The sequence below is a fragment of the Mustela lutreola genome, chromosome 7 (genome assembly GCF_030435805.1).
Source record: "Mustela lutreola isolate mMusLut2 chromosome 7, mMusLut2.pri, whole genome shotgun sequence".
NCBI classification, from domain to species: Eukaryota; Metazoa; Chordata; class Mammalia; order Carnivora; family Mustelidae; genus Mustela; species Mustela lutreola.
Window position 1 is genome coordinate 144036153 of NC_081296.1, and position 19725 is coordinate 144055877.

Sequence of the window (19725 nt, forward strand, 5' to 3'; positions counted from 1 at the left end):
TGTGTGTCTGTGTGTGTGTGTGTGTGTGTGTGTGTGTAGCGGGAGTTGTCTGCGGTACCGTGTGGCTGGCGAGGATGAAATGAGATCTGGGGTCTGCAAAGGGCTTCCAAGGGACCCACGGCCGTGCCTGCAGAAGGGACAGCCCCAGGCCTGTCCCCATGAGCTTATTTACATTTACCAGAGCAGCCAAAGCCAGACCCTGCCATGATTCTGAGCAGGGCCGACTTTGGCCTTGTGCGAAGAGAGGTCTGGCCTGCACGCTGGGCTTCTGGGACGCGATCTAGGTCACGGGCAATAGGACTATGTCTGGTTAGGGCAGGGCTGGACCACTCTGGATCTTAGGGTAGGGCTGGCCGTGCCAGAAAGACCAACTGTGTGATTTTGTTGGGGGGGGTGAGGGGGACCCAGTATCAGCTGGCCTGGAGACCAAGTTCCACAAGGAGGGCCGCCCGTCAGTCAGTCCATCGTGCCTCAGTGAAAGCCCTGGGCTCAGGGATCTTCCCCAATGTAATGGGAGGGGAACAGCTTTCGGTTAGTATGGTGTCCTTCTAACGAATTTTCAAAGCAGAGGGTGCTTTCTGGAACTCCTTGAACTTGTAGTTGGTGTCGGAAATACGAGGGGTCTTATGGGGAGACTGCTTCCATGACCTCTGCAGTCTGGTGCCCCCAGGGTGACTTCTACAACGTGAAACCCCCTGAGCTTCCCGCCCACCGTCACCCCCAACCACCCGAACTGGGAAGGATGAGGGGACAACGGGAGCTCGGGCGGGCACTACGTGACCGAGTTTCCAGAGGCCAACTCCTGGGGGCCTCAGTCCACCCATCTCTAAAATGGGACTCACTGAATGGGCCTCTCTCTAGGCTGTGGCTTATCCGAGGTCTCACAGCGGGAGCAAGAGCACACGGGTCACCTCCACCGTCTCAGCCTTTCGCACCGAGCTTTGATCCCTCCCCGGGCTGAGGTCAGCTCAGTGGGGAGACAGACCCAACCTCAGCGGCAGGTCTCACTCACACGGAAAACGTCTCAGACATCTGAATCATCACAACGACAAACACGGATCAAGTCCTGCCTACACGCTGGGAGACAGGGGACAGGTGTCACCTAACACTGCCTAGTCGCATCATGACGATCACCCACCCGGGAGCCTCCTCGGCCCAGGCCCTGCTGAGAGCCACACGCCGGCAGAGGAGCCTGGGAATCTGCATGTCCAATATGCCCTGGGGCCCAACCTCTTGCAGGGGCAGGTCTGAGAATCACCATCCAGATCAAAAGGGCCTGGGTCCCCACCTGTGCAAACAGGGGTGGTGCCTGTGGCTGCACTTTCTCACTCGTGGTCCCAGCCATGAGGATGACATACCTGGGACACAGCCCTCCCTGGACCATCCTGCACGGACACCACGCCCGCTACTGCCCTTGCCAAAAACACAAACTCCTGCCGGTGCAATTGGCATGTTTGGGAGAAACTTAAGCACGACATGAATTTTGCATACAACACTAGATGTACACAGATGGCGCCACCCAGCCGATCGGAGCTAAATAGAGTCACACAGGAATCTGTAACAGACACACACGCACACACACATACACTCACACACACTCAGGTGTGCACACTGCAGACATCGACCTGCTACCTCGTTCGCCGCCGTGTTACGAGCCGTGTCCAACCACACCTCCTGTTACGTGTTACTGTGGGCTGACCAGCATCCTCCCCACATTCGTCTGTTGGAGTCCTGACCCCCAGGGCTGCCGCATGGGACTACAGCTGGAGATGTAGACATAAAAGATGATTCCACTGAAATGAGGCCATTAGGTTGGGTCCTAGTCCAGTATGACCGGCGTCCTCATAAAAAGAGGAGATTTGGACACACAGACCCCAGGGCAGCAACTGTCCAGAGGGAAGACCATGGGGGGGGGGGCCCTAGCAAGAAAATGGCTGGTTGTCTGCAGGCCCAGGAGAGAAGCTTCCGGAGAAAACAATCCAGCCAACACCTTGATCCTGGCCTTCCAGCCTCCAGACTGGGGGACAAAAAAATGTCTGCTGTTCATCCCACGCAGCCTGAGGTGTTTAGCGACAGCGGCTGGAGCAGACGGGCACATGCCGCCTTCCATCCAGTTCCGGGTCACCCGCCTTCCACCAGCTCGCCGTCTCTCAGGAGCCACACGTGTGCCGCACCCCCACCACGAGCAAGCTTCGGGCCTTCCTCAAGGAAGGCTGCCACACCGGCTGCGTCTTTATGACTTTTGCAACCACTTCCCGGGTATAAAACTGGGCTGCTCTTTTTACGAGGTTCCCACTTCTTTTTCCTCTGTGTCCCTGCCAAGTTCTTGAGTGTCGTGCTCTGTTCTAAACCAGATGCTGTGCCCCACCCCAATTTGCATGGTGTAATCCTCACCTCATCATGGAATGGTGTTGGAGGTGGGGCCCCCAGGAGGTGATGAGGTTGAGAGGGTGGTGCCCCCGTGGATGGGATTAGTGCCCTGATAAAAGGAACCCCAGAAAGCTCCCTTGCCACCCCCTCTCTACGCCCCGCCCCGCCAACTGTCCATTAAGGGAGTGCACAAGAAGAAGACACTGACAGTGAACCAGAAGCAGACTCTTGCCAGGCCCCAAATCTGCCAGCACCTCAACCTTGACTTCCAGCTTCCCAAATCACAAGAAACAAATTTCTGTTCTTTATGAGCCCCCTGGTCTATAGCATTTTATTCTAATACTCATGACTCCAGCCTATTTTTCTCTTATTCTCAATTTTTTAAGATTTTATCTATTCATTAGAGAAAGAATGCACACATACAAGCAAGGGGGAGGGGCAGAGGGAGAGGGAGCAGACTCCCACGGGATGCGGGACTCGATCCCAGGGCCTGGAGATCGTGACCTGAGCCGAAGGCAGATGCTTAACCATCTGGGCCACCCAGTCGCCCCTCTTATTCTTATGCTTATAACAGTGGGGTGATTTGGGGGCGCTCACAGGTCATATGTTACATAGCCTGTTACGGTCGGACTATTCTAAGTACTCTGCCAAAAGCAATACTTTTAATCTTAATTCTCTTACCCCTGTGAAGCAACTCTGGGTTATTATCCCATATTACAAACAGGAAGCCTGAGGCACAGAGAGGTCAAGTAACTTGCCTCGAGTCGTACCCCTAGAAGTGGGCGCCGCTGCAGTTTGAGCCCAGGCTCTCTGGAGCCCAGCATCCTGAAACTGGGATGTTGGGTGGTTGTATGGGGAGGGGGTGAGGACACAGGCGACACACTCCTCCCACAGCTCAGCTGCCACGGAGTCCCTGCCACCAGTCCCAGTCGGTGCCTCCTACACGTCATTTTCACCCCATCTTATTCACAAAGCAGCATCACTGGAAGGAACTCTGGGTTGTGCTATAAGACAATGACTCTGTGAATTAGCAGATAATTGTAGCACTTACAACGTAGGAAGCTCTTTATGACCACTGTTTTGTTCCCTAAGAGGCTGCCTCAGCGAGCACTTCCCAACTGCTGTGCCGAGGGGCGAGCGAGTCCTCCACGAGCCCCCAACCCCCCCTTCTCAACCATCTCTTAAACATTCACTCAAGACACTTAAATAACCAGGGGTTATATGTCCCCTTATTTATTCATTTAAAGGTGAAACAACACACTTGACACAACATGTGTCTTTGCTGGTCTGGGAGAAACACTGCCCAATACAGGCTCCCCATCCATACCCTGCTGGGCAGAGACCCCGATAACGTCTGGATGGCAGAAGGGCTCTGCTGCGGGGCCGGGTCACCAGCCTGGAGGACCTGAGCAGACAGGGAAGTGGGATAACAGTAATGATAATAATACTAGTGATGAATGGTGGCTTCTGAGACGTGCCAAGCCCAGCTCCATGGCAGGGAGGGCATGAGGGGAGCTCTGCGAGAGCCTTGAATGCCACCCAAGGGCTTCCTTTGGACGGAGCATACAATGAGGCCATTCTTCATCTGGGTTCCTTAAATTAGAATGTGTGATCTTTCATTCCGGGTTGCAGTTTACACTAGTTAGAATTTGATTAGTAAACCAAAGGAGGTAAGAGTAAAAGAGAATGATTTATACTTTCTTCACCCAAGTAAATGATTGTCGCGTACCTGCCGCCAACTGTGTCTAGACAAGGAACTATTCGCTACTGTGTTTATTCGTTTTCTGTCTTCATCCTCTACAAGGAACGGATTTTAAGTCATTCTCTCAGATGTGAAGGATGCCAACCATAATGAAGGTGTCTATTCATCGACAAAGACCCAGCAGCAGCCATTTAAAATATTTTGTTAATAGAATAATGATGTGCTTCAACGTTAAAAATATTTTAACTGCACCTCATTAATTCAAATTAATCTCCTTCAATTCCCTCGCATTCCATAAGCGGTGGGTAGGGGCAGGAAGCGAACATTTCCAGAGGCAGGTGGCTGGCCAAGCGTGATCATGAGCGCCATCTTGTTTCCTTCCTGCAACACCTGTGCCTGGGAGCTCCGTTTTGGACACTGCCTCCTTGCTCCCTCGCCACTGCCACGTGGCTGAGGGGTATGGAGCTACTGTGTTCTACTGGGATCTCACGTCCGAGGCCATGACCCCACCACCTGTCAGATCCCAGCCCTTTGCAGTCACAGATGGCCTTGGAGGACATGGGACCCAGCTGAGCCAATGAGCTCCTTCCCCGGGACCTTAGGACTTGGGACTTCAGAGACTACCAGGGATGTCTCTCGCTCATAACTGCAGCTAGGATTTGAACTTGGGGGTTAATGGCGTCATATTTCCACTCTGTGGTGAAAGCTGGTCTGGAGGGTAAGAGAGAATTTTTTTCAAGATTTATTTATTTGAGGGGCACCTGGGTGGCTCAGTGGGTTAAAGCCTCTGCCTTCGGCTCAGGTCATGATCCCAGGGTCCTGGGATGGAGTCCCACATCGGGATCTGTGCTCAGCAGGGAGCCTGTTTCCCCCTCTCTCTCTGCCTGCCTCTCTGCCTACTTGCGATCTCTGTCTGTCAAATAAATAAATAAAAATCTTAAAAAAAAAAAAAGATTTATTTATTTGAGAGAGAGAGAGACAGAATGAGTGAACAAGGGGAGGAGAGGAGGGAGAGCGACAAGCAGGTGCTGCGCGGAGCCTGACACGAGGCTCGATCCCAGGGCTCCAGGATCATGACTTGAGCGGAAATCAAGAGTTGGATGCCCAACCGACTGACCCCCCAGGCACTCCAAGAATTAGAGGGAATTTGACAAAATACGGAGAGGAGTGAACTAGTGGCTGATGCCGGAGTCCTGGTGTCCTTCACTGCTGGGCCCCCGCTGTACCCCTGCCCGGCGAGTGGCTGCACCAGTATCTCCTCCTGGAAATCCACACGCAGATTTACTCCCTTTTGTGCTTAGGTGAATTCCAGTTAGGGTTTCTGTCACTTGCCACCAAGAGTCCTAATAGACAGGCACCATCATCACCAACTCACCAAAGAAGAAATGTGTGTGTGTGTGTGTGTGTGTGTGTGTGTGTGTGAAGTGTGGAGTATGAGGAGTATGTGTGTGGGGTGTGGGGAAGTGTTTAGTACATGTGTGTTGTGTGTGTGGGGGAAAAGTGTAGTACATCTGTGGTGTGTGTGGTGTGTGTGATGTATGTGTGTGGGTGTGTATAGGGGTGTGTAGAACATGTGTGATGTATATGTGGCATGTGTATGGTATGTGTGTGGGGTGTGGGTAAGTGTGTAGTACATGTGCAGTATATGTATGTGTGGTGTGTGTTGTGTATGTGTGTGCTGTGTGTGTGCTATGTGTGTGCTGTTTGTGTGGGGAGGTGTGTAGCACATGAGTGTTGTGTGTGTGTTGGGTGTATGGTATGTGTGTGGGGAAGTTTGTAGTCCATGGGGTGTGTTTGTGTGTGTCGTGTATGGTATGTGGGGGGGGGGTCTGGGGACGTGTGCAGTCTCTGTGTGGGGTGTGTATTGTGTATAGTGTGTGTTTGGGGCCGCTGGGGACCCTGGAAGCAGGAAGCCAGGAGGGCCAGCCTGCCAGGGCTGGGGGAGGTGGGGGGGGGGGCAGGCAGCGCCCCCCCATGGGCAGGAGAGGGTGTGGGACACAGGGCAGGGCTGGACCCCCCAGCCACACCCCATTCCCCCCACTCCCGGCCCGACCTCTGGCCCAGGAGCAAGGAGGAAATGCTGCCTGGAAAAGCCTGGCAGGTGCCAGAAGGCAGACTTCGGAGGACTGGGAGGGACACCCCGCCCCGGGGCTGCTGGCCCCCTGGGATTTCCAGAAACACTGGAGAGGAAGCGAGATGGCTGCAGTTCCCACAGAGCTGCTGGGAGCGGGCCAGCAAATCGAGATCTTGATCTGTTTGGGGATCCTGTTTTCATGCCTCGCTGGAAGGGCTGGGCAAGAAAAGTGCGTCTCGGCCCTCTCCTGGGTGTGAGCCCCCTGGAGGACCATGGGGAGCCTTGGGCCCTAAGCCCTCCTGCCGGCCACCACGGGACAGATCCCTGCTCTGCATTACGCACATGTGTGGTGCAGCTGATTAAAGTTTCATGTCCCACTGCATGCTTCAACCCCCCAAACGCTCTTGGTCACCCAGGGCCGCTCCCGTGCACACACATGTCCCCTGGGGCCTGGCCCCACTGCTTGTTCAGCTCTACCATCCTTTCTGCCCCTGACGCTCCCCCAGACCATAATCCCCTTTGCTGCTGCACATCTTTGTAGCTTCCTGGCCCATCTGCCTGCCATGCCTCTGGGCCTTTGCACGTGCTTGTTCCTGCTGCCTGGAACACTGTCCCTGCGCTTCTGCACCCAGCTGTCCGATTTCCATCCTTAGACGGGAGTGTGCCTCCTCTCTGCTCTCCACGACGGCAGCACCCAAGACTCTGGGACTAAGGCCCTCCTCATCCCCACAGCCTCCCTGCCTCCCAGGGATATGGGCATTCAATGAGCACGTTTTTCCTTCCTGCCCCCAGGCAGTCTGCAGGCAGACATTCATTCAAAGTAAGGAATCAAACACACAAATCAAATGAATGAATGGAATATTTGCGGAAAGAATCAAACACATTGCCTACCGTGCATAGGGTCCAAAGAATTATAAAAGACACATTCCCAGCCTTCAGGGAGCTCATCCTCTTGTCACACAGAAAGAGGACTGTATGGGGATAATGACTACCATCCCGCAGTCTGTCACATGCTAAATCAAGGATGAACATATGGGGGGTGAAACTGTCTAGGGGAAAGATCTTTGGAGGCTGGAGACCATGGGAGGCTTCCTGGAGGAGGTGGCAGCTTCGCATCATGTCTTGAGTGACTACATGATCCTGTTTATCCCTATCGGCCGAAGATCATACACTTGGTTCTCCTTGTTCACAGTAGTTATGCTCTAGAAAGTCTGAACTGCAGGGGCCTGCTTCTGCGCACACTTTCCCAATCAATCCGATATGTCCTGAAAAAGTATCTGCTTTATGATTTTCCGAGAAATGTTTTCTCTCTAGCTTACTTTATTAGAAGATTACAGTATATAGTACATACAACATACAATATATGTGTTAGCTGACCGTTCATGCAGCTGGTAAGGCTTCCAGTTCGCAGCAGGCTCTTAGCCGGTAAACCGGGGAGGGGGAGGCAGAAGTTACACATGAATCTTGACTGCAGAGGCATCACCACCCCCGCAACTCCAGGGTCAACTGTACATTGTCGACTCATTAACACTGAACTCCTGACCACAGCACTGTAACTCTGGCCTGGACGAAGTTTAGGTAACACAAGCAATTCTTCCCATCAGGTAGGTCATGGCCTCTTTGGGCGGGGGGCACCTTAAACAGCAAAATCACCAACCAAAAGCCCAAAAATGCTACAAACGTGACACCAACTAGATCTCCAAAAAGACACTGGTTCACCCAATGAGAGCCGAAACAGGAAGACAGATTGTTGCTTTGTTCTGCCTCCGCCGGGACCCCGTGCCCCAGAATGGACACCAGTTTTTTGGTCACTGTGCGCATGTCTACAAATGACCAGGAAAAGATCACTGCTGTGGATTTTAGGGTTCCAAATTATTTCAGTGAACTGCAAATGTGGGATGTCTGAAGAAGGGGTGTCACCTGGAATAAGTGGCCTCCCCTTTCTCGTTCTCAAAAGTTTGAGTCACCAAGGTCCCCGAGACCTGTGTCTTGCACACAGTGGCTGTCGGGCCAGGTGGCTCTTCCAGCCCTGGCCATCCGTGGCCGTCTGCAGCTGTCCGCAGCTGTGGGGGCCCCCTCTCCCCGCCTCCCCCATGAAGGCCTGCCAGGATCCCCACTGCCCATCTCCCACCAGCAGCAGGGGCCTAGAACCGTCCCCACCCTGGCCTCCAAGGGCAGTCATTCCGAGAGGGAACGAATCCCAAGCTGCAAGTAGCTCCCTCTCCCAGATGCCTTTTCTGGGAATCTCTCCTTGGAGCAGCAGCTCGGCTCAAGGTGTGGGACAGCTGGCATCAGAAGCCTGGGTGACAGGTGCTGGGGCTGGGCCAGCGTCTGTGTCCCCAACCATTCTGGAAAGTCAACATGCACTCTCCCTGAGTCGCGTGGGGCACCAGCCATCATGCGTCATCACCTGTCCAAAGATATTAAAGCTATTCTCAGAGCTGAGCTCCGGGGGTCTCTCTGGAAGTTAACATTCCTTAGGGCCCGGTACCCATCCCTTGGTGACCCGGGTTTCTGGCCTGGCTACTCGACACGCAGCCTTTCTCCAGCTGTGCGGCTCACCGGAAGGCCAACCCCACCTCCCTCCACAGAAGACAAGCAAATACATTCCAGCGACCAGAGGACAACTCAGCAAGCTATGGCCTCCAAAATAATCTAGAGCAAGCGGAGGGTTAGCCAAGAGATATCCGCTGGGTATTTATTAAATGCCTAATAAAAATAGACACCATTTCTTGAGCTCCTGCTGCATGCCAGGCAAGGCACTGGGCTACGTGGTTTAGAGAGTACTTTCTCCAGTCCTGGTAAGTCCGAGGTGGGCGCTGCTCTTTCCTCCTTTTCCAGATGAGGAGGTCAAGCCTAGGGAGTCTGGGAATGGGCCCCGGGCCACACAGCTTACCCTTCGGGGAAAGGCGTGTGAAGCCAGCGCTGGGTCCCAGAGTCTCCAGCCTTTAATCAGCGAGCAGTGGGGGCCACCCCGGGCCCAGCTTCTGGTGGCTAAACCCACAGCCCAGGGGGCATGAGGCTCATTGGGGCCAGGCACCCAGCAGGCCTGAGTGACCCAGATACTGACGGGAAGAGGGCATGGCCACAGACATCCAGAAAAACGGCTGTGGAGGGGCCCAGGAGGAGAAAGAGGATGGAAAACCTGCTCACTTCACCCCAGATGCGGAATTTCAGCAACAAAGCCGTAACATTTATTTGCAATGGGGCCACACACTTAGAATTGGAACAATCGCTTTTCTGAGCTGGATGCAAGGTCGGGGGGCAGGGAGCTGTGTGAGGGACTGAACATTTGTGTCTCCCCAAAATTCCTACGTTGAAACCCAACCCTTAACGGGATGGTATTAGGTGGTGGGGCCCTGGGGGGCGGTTAGGTCCCGAGGGTGGACTCCTCATGAATGGGGATTAGCGCCCTGATAGAAGGCGCCCCAGACAGCTTCCTCACGAGGACAGAGCGAGAAGGTGGCGTCTGTGAACCAGGCATGAGCTGTCCCCGGGCATGGTGAGCATAGCCTTCCAATGACCAGAACTGCGGGAAATGAACTGCTGTCACAGTGCACCAGAGTGGCCCGCGCTGACTGGGACAGACCCTGCAGCCACCGGCCATGAGGCGAAGGAGGACACTTCAAGCAAGTCATACACACGGAGCCTCGATCTCCTGGAAGAAGAGGCCAACAGCGTCCCCACCTCACAGGGCTGCCATGACAGCTCCCTGAGCTAGAAGAGCTGGCAAATGCCCAGTGAATGGTGGTTTTCACTGTCCTTGTCGCCATCATCACCTGGCCTGAGACTCTGCAAGTCCACCATTCCCAGTGGGGCTCTTCGGGGAAGGAACCTGTTATGGACCGAGTCAGGCAGATGCCACACATGCACCTGCCTCTTACAGGACTAATTCTCACCCGGGCTGGAGCGTGGCGGTGGGAAGACCATGCCGCCTAGGCCAGACCTGGATCCCACACCCCACTCTTCCAACTCCAAGCGGTACAACGTGAGGACAGTCTTTTGAAATGTCCTGTCTTTAAACTTGGGAAGAATCACGACTCCCCTGCACTCGGGCTCCACGAGTGGCCAGTACTTTTACAAGGCTGCAGGGGCTCAGTGAAGTTAAGGTTACATCCCTAGAAAGTTCAATTGGAAAGATGCCCACCCTGGCTTCCCGGCCTCCATGCACTTTGCGGGTCAGCTGGTGATGGTGTTTCTGTGAGCCTGTCTGGATTAAACACAGCATGATGGATAATTTTATGTGCTCACTGGATGAGGCCATGCACCCCGATATCTAGTCAAAGAGGAAGTTGGACTGTTTTCTGGGAAGGTGTTTTCTGAATGAGACTGATATTTAATGAATGAGACTCTGAGTAAAGCAGATGACTCTTCAGGATGTGGGTGGGCCTCACCGAATCAGTTGAAGACCTTCATAGAATAAAAACTGAGCTCCTCTGAGCAAGAAGGGATGGTGCCCGCATTCAGCCTCTGGACTTGACCTGTTGCTCTTCCCTGGCCTCTGGCCTGTCAGCCCACCTGTCTCCATAATCATTAGTCAATTTTAAAAAATAAATCGCTATATACAATGCCCTGTTGTTTCTTTTCCCTCTGGATAACCCTGACTAATACACACAGGTATGAACTGTGGTATGTGAAAAACGGGAACGAGGAGGAGAGCGGCCCTGCTGTGTCAGACCTCCCATCTGCAGCAATCTGCGATCAACCCGTCTCATTTTCCCTTCGCAGTGACTCATCCTTCAGACTCCTCTCCTGCTCAGACACACGCTGTTGAACACATCCCTTCCAATAGCCTGGGGTAGGAAGGAGGAGGAAGGGCCTCCTTGTGACATTCTCCAGCCTCGGGGAAAAAGAACATTCTGATTTAACGAATTCAAGTTTGAATATAATCAGATTTTCTCTATAGCAACAGCTCCACAACACAGGCCTCTTGGCAGCTACAAGCAGCGAGCGAGTGGCCAACTCCTGGTGAAACACATCTCACACGGAGGCCACAGGACAAGCTGTCACGGGAGAAGCCGCCACCGGCACATGAGGCACCAGAGCCGTACATGGCACCGTCACATTGAGGCCTCAGCTGGAGACCAAGGCGAAGACAGCGTAGGCCAGCCACCATAGGCCTTTGGTTCAGCACTTGATAGGTGTTCTGGTAAGAATATGCCTCCCCTCTGATTGGCAGATCTGAAAGGTGTTCAAGATGGTCTGACCCTCAGAACCCAAAGCACTTTACCCCAGCTCATGACCCACGATTACGGTTAGAGTGCTTTGTGTTCCTATGTTGCCTTCCAACTCATCAAAGGGCTTATTCTCATGGTCCGACTGAACAATACTGTGGCCTCCTCTGACTGGTCAAAAGGCTCTGTCAGCCCGAGCCTCTGCCAGGCTCCCCTCCTGGAGCCACGAGCCTGGCTGCCTTCCCACGAATGTTCACACTTTCCCTCCGAACTGTGCAGACATTCCCAGGAGGCAACGGTGTTGTCGGGCCCCTGCATCTAGCTAGCATCATGTGACAGAGTTCTGGTCGAGGGGCTGGGGTGGAAGGTGTCACTTCTAGCTGCGCCCTAACGCCCACCCTCGTGCTCTCCCACCCACTGGCTAAGGTGGACTTGGCATGAGTAAGAAATTCACCTGTGTGAAGGCAGCCTAGGAAACATGAGGACATATCTGCAAACGGCATACATGACAAGGGGTTAGTAGCCAAAATGTATAAAAACGTATACAACTACACATCAAACAAAAGAAATAATCTGGGGCGCCTGGGTGGCTCAGTGGGTTAAGCTTCTGCCTTCAGCTCGGGTCATGATCTTGGGATCCTGGGATCGAGTCCCACGTCAGGCTCTCTGCTTGGCAGGGAGCCTGCTCCCCCCTCCACCCCCAGCTGCCTGCCTCTCTGCCTACTTGTGATCTCTCTGTCAAATAAATAAATAAAATCTTAAAAAAAAAAAAAAAAAGAAAAGAAAGTATCTGATTAAAATGGGCAGAAGACCTGAACAGACATTTTCCCAAAGACATACCGACAGCCAAGAGATGTACAAAAAGATGTTCCATATCACTAATCATCAGGGAAATGCAAATCAAAACCACAATGATATATTGTACCTGTCAGAATGGCTAGTATCAAAAAGACAAGGAATAACAAATGTTGGCAGGGGTGTGGGAAAAAAGGAGCCCTCACGCATGGTGGGTGGGAATGCAAATTGGTGCAGCCACTGTGGAAAACAGTATGGAGGCTTCTCAAAAAATTAAAAATAGAAATACCACAGATCTATCAATTCCACTACCGGATATTTACCAAAAGAAAACAAAAACACTGATTCAAAAAGATATACGCACCTCTACGTGCATATATCTGATTCAAAAAGATATACGCACCTCTACGTGTACTGCAGCATTGTTTACGAGAGCCAAGATATGGAAGCAACCCAGGTGCCCACTGACGAAGGGATGAAGAAGATGTGGTATGTTTATACAATGGGATATTACTCAGCCATGAAAAAGAATGAGATCTTACCATTTGCGACCCCATGAGTGGACCCAGAGGGTATCATGCTAAGTGAAAGCAGACAGAGAAAGACAAACACCATATGATTTCACTTACATGTGGGCTCTAAAAAACAAAGCTAAAAAAACCAGACAGACTCTTAATTCCAGGAAAGAAACCGGTGGAAACCGATTAAAGGGGTTAAGAAGGACAAGCTTCCAGTTAAGTCACAGACATGAAAGTACAGCATGGAGAATACAGTCAGTGACGTAACCAACGCTGCACGGCAACAGACTGTGGGAGCCACACTTACCATCATGAGCGCTGGGTAATGCACAGAATCGTCAAATCAGAAGGTTGAACATTTGAAACTAACTTAACATTGAATGTCAACTATACTTCAATAATTAAAAAAAAGAAATTAACTTTCAACGTTTGCTGTGTTAAACCACTGCAATGTATAGGTTTATCTGTTACAGCAGCTACATATCCCCTAACATGGGATTTCTCTTTTATGAATAAATAAACAAAACCCAAGGAGGTAGAATGACTTGGCCGTGCATGGGGGACAGCCAGCACGGGGGAGGGCCGAGCCCAGGATGCGGGCCGTCCGTGGGACCGTCCCCACGTGCCATGCCCCATCTCTTTGTCAAGCCACAGTCCAGTTAGCCCTGTTCCTACGGGCCATCTTCCCATCATGATCACCTAATTCAGTCTTTTTAATAAAAATTAATTAATTTCCCATTGTATCTGCCAAGTGCCTTACTCATTTTTTAAAAATGCAACTCACATGCCATTACCTATTTAAAGTGCAGGTCAGTGATTTTTAGTAGCACACGGAGTCCTCCAAACATCACTATGACCTAATTTTAGAATACGCAACAAAAATGCTACTCCCATTAGCAGTCATTCCCCAACCCACACCCCCTCCCCAGCCCCAGGCAGACACCAATATACTCTCTCCCTTGGTTCAGGACATCTCATCTCAATGGAGTCATCACAGGTGGCCTTTTGTGACTTGCTTCTTTCATTCAACTTAACGTTTTCAAGGTTCATCCATGTTGTAGCACAAATCAGGGCTTTATTCCTTTTTAGCACTCAACAGTGTCCTAGGACACCACGTTGCTTGTCCATTTGTCAGTTGATGGACATCCATTCATTTCTGGAGAATTCTGCTCCGCTGCTGGAACATGCATGTGCAAGTTTTGTGTGGATATAGGTTTTCATTTCTTTTGGGCAGATACTCAGAAGGGGAATTGTGGGATTTTTTGACGATAACTGAAATTCTGAGCAACTGCTAGGCTATTTTCTAAAGCAGCTGCCCCATTCTACATTCCCACCAGCAGTGTATGACAGCTCCAACGTCACCACATTCTTGCTGACACTTGCTATTGTCTGTTTTTGTTTTGTTTTTAATTTTAGCCAGCCATGGGGTGTGACATGGTAGTTCACTGTGGCTTCTGTGCCATTCCCCTAATAACTAATGATGCTGAGCTTCTACTCCTCTGTGCACTGACCATGTGTACCTCTTCTTTGGAGAACTGTCTAGTCAAATTCATTGCTCATTTTTAAAACTGGGCTGTTTGTCTTTTTATTTTTAAGTTACTAGAGTTCCTGATACATTCTGGAGGCAAGTCCCTTATCAGATACATGATTTGCAGATATTTTCTCCATTTTACGGCTCATCTTTTTGCTGTCTTGATGGTGTCCTTCAGAGCACAAAAGTTTTTAATTTTGATGACACTCGTTCCATTTTTTTTTTTAAAGATTTATTTATTTGACAGAGAGAGATCACAAGTAGGCAGAGGCAGGCAGAGAGAGAGGAGGAAGCAGGCTCCCCACTGAACAGAGAGCCCGAGATGGGGCTCGATCCCAGGACCCTGGGATAATGACCTGAGCTGAAGGCAGAGGCTTTAACCCACTGAGCCACCCAGGTACCCCTACCCGTTCCATTTTTATGAGTTCTTCCTGATGAACGAAATTATTCTGGACATTCAATAAGGACAAGAGCCATGTTCTCCTGCCCTGACTGCAGAGACCACATCCTCCGGAAGCACAAGGAGGATACCAAAGATACTGGGCAGCCCCTGTCCTCTTGCATCATTGCAGAAGGATGTTCTACTTGGGAACAAAGCTGGTCTCAAAGATACAAATGATGGCCAATCAATGGAATACTAGGGAGCATGGAAGAATGTTTTTAATTTTTTTTTTTTTTTTTTTTTTTAAAGATTTTATTTATTTATTTGACAGAGAGAAATCACAAGTAGATAGAGAAGCAGGCAGAGAGAGAGAGGGGGAAGCAGGCTCCCTGCTGAGCAGAGAGCCCGACGCGGGACTCGATCCCAGGACCCTGAGATCATGACCTGAGCCGAAGGCAGCGGCTTAACCCACTGAGCCACCCAGGCGCCCGGAAGAATGTTTTTAAAAAACCAAGGTCAAGTATCAGGGAACAGAGCAGGATGCAAAGCACAAAACTCTCCTTCATTTCCCCCAACGCACAAAAGTCAAGTGCATATAGTTCAACAAATCTTAGCACAGGTATATATCTATATACCCACAACCAGATCAAGAATCAGAATATGTCCATTACCCAGAAAGCTCTTCTGTGTCGCTTCATGGTCCATATCCACCCGGCCCTGGCCAAAGGTAGGTACTGTTCTGACTTTCATTAAATTTGCCTATTCTTGAACTTCACAGACACGAATCACATAGCACCTGGTCTTTGTGCCTTTTTAAAAATTCCATTAATATTTCCTATTTTCATCTATGTTACTGTGTGTATCAATACAATGGTCTTTTTAAAAACTATTACAGCTGTGTATTATTTTATTGTATAACAAATGCACGATTTATCTGCTCTCCTGCTGATAGGCATTAACCCTGTCTTCTCTTAAAGAAAAATATTTGAATGGGAAAAGAGATGGAAAGGAAAATGCCACAATGTCAAACAGGGATCATAAAAAAAATAATAAAATAAATAAATAAATAATAAAAAGCCAACAGGGATCATCGCTAGGGAGAGCGAGGTACTCAGTCCACTGCCTCAGCCACCCGTGTGTCACTCAGTAATCTCTCTACCCACCTATTAGGCACCAGGCCCCATGCTGGGGGGCCAGGAGACTCAAGCATTTCAGCGCTAAACTCACCAGACTCTGTGTGTTCCTTGACATCTACGGCAGCCAAGTATGGAGTTTGGTGAATACAAATTCGACTTTACTACTCCAGTCACCAGCCGTATGCCCTGAGTTAGTTCATTCTTTCTCCACTTACGAAAGGGTTAAGTCAGGCTGTGTGCCCAGCCCTATGCCCGATTCCAAACAACGAGGCCAACACGGCCCTGCCTGCGTGTTCATATTCTTAAGGGAGAAAAGAAAAACCAAACTCAAGCTCATCAATAAAATAACTGTACATGGTCTATAGGGCTCCAGAGGTAAAACCCTGGTGGGTGTGGGGGGCGCAAAATATTGAATTTCTGTTATTTGTTTTAATGTAAATTTGAATAAACATTCACAGGGTTCAAAATTCAAAACGTGTAACCAAAGTAAATAATGAAATAATAGATAATAAGATAATACACGTGAGCTTCCTCTCTCTCCAGCCAGTCAATTTCCTTTCCCCAAAGTAAATAAGAGAGTCGTGGTATGTGCGATTTCTTCTGGAAATACTTGAGACTTTTATAAACAAATGTCTCAATACACATTCCCACCCTCCCTCCCCCGCCAATTTAGCAGACTCTAAAGGACTGGATCCTGAAGGCTGAGGAGGAGTCAGCCCTGCAGAGGGCGGTGGGAAGAACATTCCAGAAAGAGGGACCAGCCGGTGGAAAGCCCCAAAGGACGTACAGACCCTGTGGACATCTGGGCGAGCTCCTCCATTACTCATCCCCCGTGTGGGAGAGGATCCTCATCTGGTGTCGGGCCATGTGCTTATCAGAGAGGAGGAGGAGGAGGCAGCATTCATGAGACCATAGTTCACCTAGAACCAGGAACTGCCTGTGGTCAGCTTTGTACCCGACAGGCCACACATCCCCAGTTCGAAGCTGGCTCACCCCTAGTCAAGTAATACTCCCAATGCAGGGAGCCATATTCAGGAATCGCCCCTAAAGGCTCAGGGGTCTTTGGGACAGATCAGTAACAACCACCCTTGTCCTGCACTCCCGACGCCCATGGCTGCATCTCCGGAATGTCATGACCTTGGCTGTCTCAGCCCGCCCCACGGGAGGCGGAGAAGGGAGGGCGGGTAACTGTGCATGTGTATTTGACCTCCGGTTCTGCACATACCGCCTCCACCCTCCCCCTACCTGATCTCCGCTCTGACTGCACACCCTAAGTCAACAGCAATAAGACATCTACAATGTCCCGAGTCCTCACTGGTCGCCAGAACCGGTCCTACGATACGATGACCACAAGGGATCCTCCTGAAACTCTCAAAGACTGGCCCCGGGACGCACGTCCACAATCAGAGTCTCAGGACGCCGGCTCGCTCAGCACTCAGCCGCCCAGCCAGGAACCCTCCTCCGCCCGCTCTGGGTGTCGGAGAACCCGCGGCCGACCCACATGGCTCGGGAGCTGGTTCTACTTCTTTGCTGTGTGGTCGTGGCACACAAAGGCGAGGAAGAGCCTTGCCCTTTCAGCTCTGGGTTTCTTCATTTCGTCTCTGGCTTACCAGTCCATTTCGTGCTACCCTTTATTGCAATTTCCCATCATTTTCCCGCCCCAGTTTTGCTGGGCAGCCCCCGCCCCCTGTGGTGATTTTTCTGCTCCAGCTCTCTTCCTCCTGGCCTGTTTGCCATCAGATCTCTGCACACCCAGAGCTCTCCCTCTTCTGCTCTCTCTCTCTCCCTAGCTCTGCTTGGCAATGTCTGTTTTCTCTCTTTTCCCCTATCAGACCCTGCACGGCGCTAACGGCACCCGATTAACTTCCTGGGGCTACGTGGCACCCAGGACCATGAAGTCAGCTGGTATTTTAATTGCCACCCCTGCCCACACCTTGCACTCGTGGCCTCCTGATTAGCTGTCTCCGTGTCATGGTGCGTCCAGCAGCACACTTACCCCTGCCCGGCAGCAGCTGTCTGGAGCCCTTCCGCTTACTTCCTGGGCACCTCCGCCACGTGGTCCAGGCCACCTCCTGGGAGCGAAGCATGTCCTGAGCCCCAGGGAGCTGGTCACCCTCAGCACGCTGCCTTGGAAGGAAGGCTCCAAGCCTCGGCTAGCTCCTTGCAGGGGAGACTCTGACTGCTTCCTTCTGAGTGTGTCCTGCAGTATTACTGAGCGGTCCCTTGTTGATGCAACATTTATGATCCCTCCTACAGGCCTGGCAGGGTTCTAGGAGACCATAAAGATGAGTATCTTACAGACGACGCAGACAAAAGTCCCAGGTGCACGGCACTTACAGTCTGGTATGGAGAAGCCAACCATCCCTGCATAAATAGGTAAAATGACTACTTGGTTAGGAGGGGATAGGGGCTCAAGAGAAAAAAAAATTTATTTTAGATAGGGAAGCGGGATGGAGATTATAGGTGGAGGCAGGGCAGTGCATGGAAATGGGTGGGCAAAGGGTGATTTTCTATTTTCCCCAATTTATATTTCAATCAGAGAGGAATTTTGCCCCTAGGAGACATTAGCAATTCTGGAGGTTTTAATGGTCACGGTGGAGGGGAGGGAGCCCTTGGCGTCCAGAGGGCACAAGCCAGGAAGGCTGTTTCAGCATCCCCCAATGCACAGGGCAGCCCCCCTAGGACTCAGAACCCTTCAGTGAACAAGTGCTCAACACTGAGATTGCGAAACCCTGATTTCAAAACAGTGTCTCAGGAGTGCCTTACTGAGAAGGTAGCATTCGGGTAAAGACTGGACGGAAACAAGGAGCAGCAGATTTATGTGATTACACACACAGTGAATAGACTCTGACCAACACAAGGCACCTCACCTATGTCTTTCTGGAGAGAATCCGCTCTTCATCCTGGTGTCTAGCTCAGACCACAAACCCTGGGGGGACATTTAGGACACAATAAAATAAACACAGGAACAAGGAGGGGCTTGTTGAGGAAGGCGAAAGGACAGACGGACAGATGGAAGCAGGAGCTCCGGAGGGGCAGAGGCGGAGACGCAGGGGCTGGAAACCCTCTGAGTATTTCCAAGCCCCCCCACAAAGCACCTCACACTTCAAAACACCTAGAAGACAGAGCCGCCAAGTACAAGGCCCAGCCCTCGTTTGGATTCCCACGCGAAGGACAAGGGCAAAACGCAAAACCGAACCCCGATGCTGAGACGGCGGGAAACTGCGCAGGCTGATGGTGTCTGATCATTAACTGAGGGTTTTTGTTTGGTTTTCAGGTGTGATAACATCATCGTAGTTAGATTTTTAAAAGCGTTTCTCCTTTAGAGTTCTACACTATCATATATGTGGGTAAAATGATATAATGTCTGAGATCTGCTGCAAATTAACCCCGGGGGCGTGCAGGCGGGTCACCGGTGACACTAGAGTGGGTCACAGCTCCATTACTGCTGGAGGGGCATCACTGTCCTGTTCCCTCTATGTTGCTGGATGCTCAAGATATTCCATAACCATGTTTTTAAAATTAATAGGAATTAAGGTATACAGTGCTTTTAAGAAGAGGTCTGGGGGGGTTGGGATTTTATCGTCCCCTCCTGGCAGATGGAAGTCCGTGAGGGCATCGACTGCAGGGTCCTGACCCGGTCCTTCTGGTGCCATGAATACAGGGACACAGGATGGGGTGGCTTGTCACAGCGATGAGGCCCCTGCTGCTGGGACCCGCTGTTCCCCTCCCAGCTGAGCAAGTCCGTCACCACCGGCTGGCCGTTCGGGCAGCCCACCTCCACACGGCCTCAGAATAAAACGGACTTTTTGTCAAGTGCCCAGAAACCTCTCCCCATCCCATGCCGCTGCGAACAACTTACAGACGGGGACCTCGGTCAGGCCAAGGAAGAATCACCAAGCCAAGCTATCAGAATCTGGTCAGTTTCCATTCTGGCAACGCAAACATCGGGAGCCGAGGACTCCGGTGCAAACTCATGGCCCACCTGCGAGCCCTCTGAGTCATTTCAAGGAACAGAACGTCATTTGGGCAGTTGCTGGGAC

The 19725-nt window shown here is 51.3% G+C and overlaps 1 protein-coding gene across 6 annotated transcripts in view; it reads right to left on the reverse strand.

Moving 5' to 3' along the window:
• Window positions 1–19725, reverse strand: part of CLMN (calmin) — a 105993-nt gene that overhangs the window by 52247 nt on the left and 34021 nt on the right. The window contains exons 1-2 of one of the 6 annotated variants that reach the window (XM_059183023.1): window positions 18553–18597; window positions 17679–18046 (exon numbers count right to left, since the gene is read on the reverse strand). The exons of 2 other annotated variants lie outside the window; for them this stretch is intronic. In XM_059183023.1, coding sequence (XP_059039006.1) covers window positions 17679–17769 — 91 coding nt within the window. In that variant the 5' untranslated portion in view covers window positions 17770–18046; window positions 18553–18597. Of the gene's footprint in view, window positions 1–17678; window positions 18047–18552; window positions 18601–19725 lie in introns of those variants that run through there. 3 more of the 6 variants (XM_059183027.1, XM_059183026.1, XM_059183028.1) reach the window with 3 other exon arrangements.